Raw genomic sequence first — 1,378 nt, forward strand, 5'->3', positions numbered from 1 at the left:
AAACCTCCCCTGGCAGAGCTTGAGCCCATGTCCCCTTGTCCTATTGTTGGTTGCCTGGGAGAAGAGACCAACCCCCACCTGGCTATAACCTCCCTTCAGGTAGTTGAAGAGAGTGATGAGGTCACCTCTAAGCCTTCTCTTCTCCAGACTAAACAACCCCAGCTCCCTCAGCCTCTCCTCATAGGACTTTGGTTCCATATCTATTGACCCCAGCATCCTTTAACTATTTTCCTCAAATCTTATTTCCAGACCAAATGCACCAGGACAGTGCAGACATTTCTGTTACTGAGTTATGAATAAGAGAAATTTGTGTTGCAAAAGGTGACCGCAGCAAAGAGTGCAGATCTCTGCGCTTTACCTGCTGGTAGCACTGTCCATAGCTCTGCAGGTTCACTTCCAGTCCGCTCCTTTGGAAAGAGAGTTGAGAATGAATGAGCACAGTGTAGCTGCTTCGTGAGTCAAACTACCTTGTTATGCTCCAAACACCAAGAGGAGCAGTTACTGCTCCAGAAAGCCATCCCCCAACCCAGGCCCTTCACTTACGCCACAGCTCTGCAGAAGAGGCACTTGTTTCTGTAGGTGATGCCATTGGTGCCGCAGATGGGAGAGTACTCCTGGCTGCAGGGGATGGTCAGACCATTGCCGGGCTTCAGGTGACCAGTACAATCGACCTGAAACAGCCACAGAACTGCATTTTAATCTCTGCTCCCCTTGGCATCAGCCCTGTGTAACAGAGCACGGTACAAGAGACATTTCCCCCTTTCTCCAGAGCTTCAAGGGGACAGGGTCTTCCAGCCTCAGTGTGGTGGAGTTGAAGAAACATAGAAGAAAAATCCTGCATGTGGATGTAGCAGGGATTATCTATCCTGAAGTGGGTTTCATCCCTGTCACCTTGGGGATTTTCACCCTAAAGACCACTGTGAAGGATCTTTTCCTAAAAAAAACTTATGCAGCAGCAATTTCTGTTGCAATGCCTCTTGAAAATGAAGTTTATGCTCAGCTCACTGTTTCTGCAGTTACTCTGAGTGCACTGAAATGGAAGTCATTGTATTACATTAAATTGCACAGCCAGAGTGTTTCTTTACTCTCTCTCTCTCTCTCTAAACTAAAAATAGTCATGCTTTGCCACTTCATGGTAGCTCCATATATTGATAAACAAACTTAATGATAGACATTCCAATAGAATGATTTTTTTCAGTTACAAAATTATGATTTAGTCAAAATCCAAACTTCCTCTGGGAATTTCTTAACTTCAACAAACCTTTAAGTCTAAATCTAAAAAGAAGTGTTTTCATAGCATTGAACGAAATATTCTCAAAATCAAAAGTTTCCTTTCTAAAGTCTGGCGTTATACAGAAGCCATTTTGCATTTTAAAAG

General features: G+C 44.0%; 1 protein-coding gene across 1 annotated transcript in view; it reads right to left on the reverse strand.

Annotated features, from left to right (window-relative positions):
• LOC114063846 (ovomucoid-like) overlaps positions 1-1,378 on the reverse strand; it is a 12,177-nt gene that overhangs the window by 8,454 nt on the left and 2,345 nt on the right. The window contains exons 5-6 of the mRNA XM_027896411.1: positions 544-671; positions 359-407 (exon numbers count right to left, since the gene is read on the reverse strand). Of these exons, the coding sequence (XP_027752212.1) occupies positions 359-407; positions 544-671 (177 nt within the window). The remainder of the gene's footprint in view (positions 1-358; positions 408-543; positions 672-1,378) is intronic.

This window comes from Empidonax traillii, unplaced genomic scaffold, assembly GCF_003031625.1.
Source record: "Empidonax traillii isolate 1590-97213 ecotype Southwest subspecies unplaced genomic scaffold, ASM303162v1 scaffold495:size1017845, whole genome shotgun sequence".
NCBI classification, from domain to species: domain Eukaryota; kingdom Metazoa; phylum Chordata; class Aves; order Passeriformes; family Tyrannidae; genus Empidonax; species Empidonax traillii.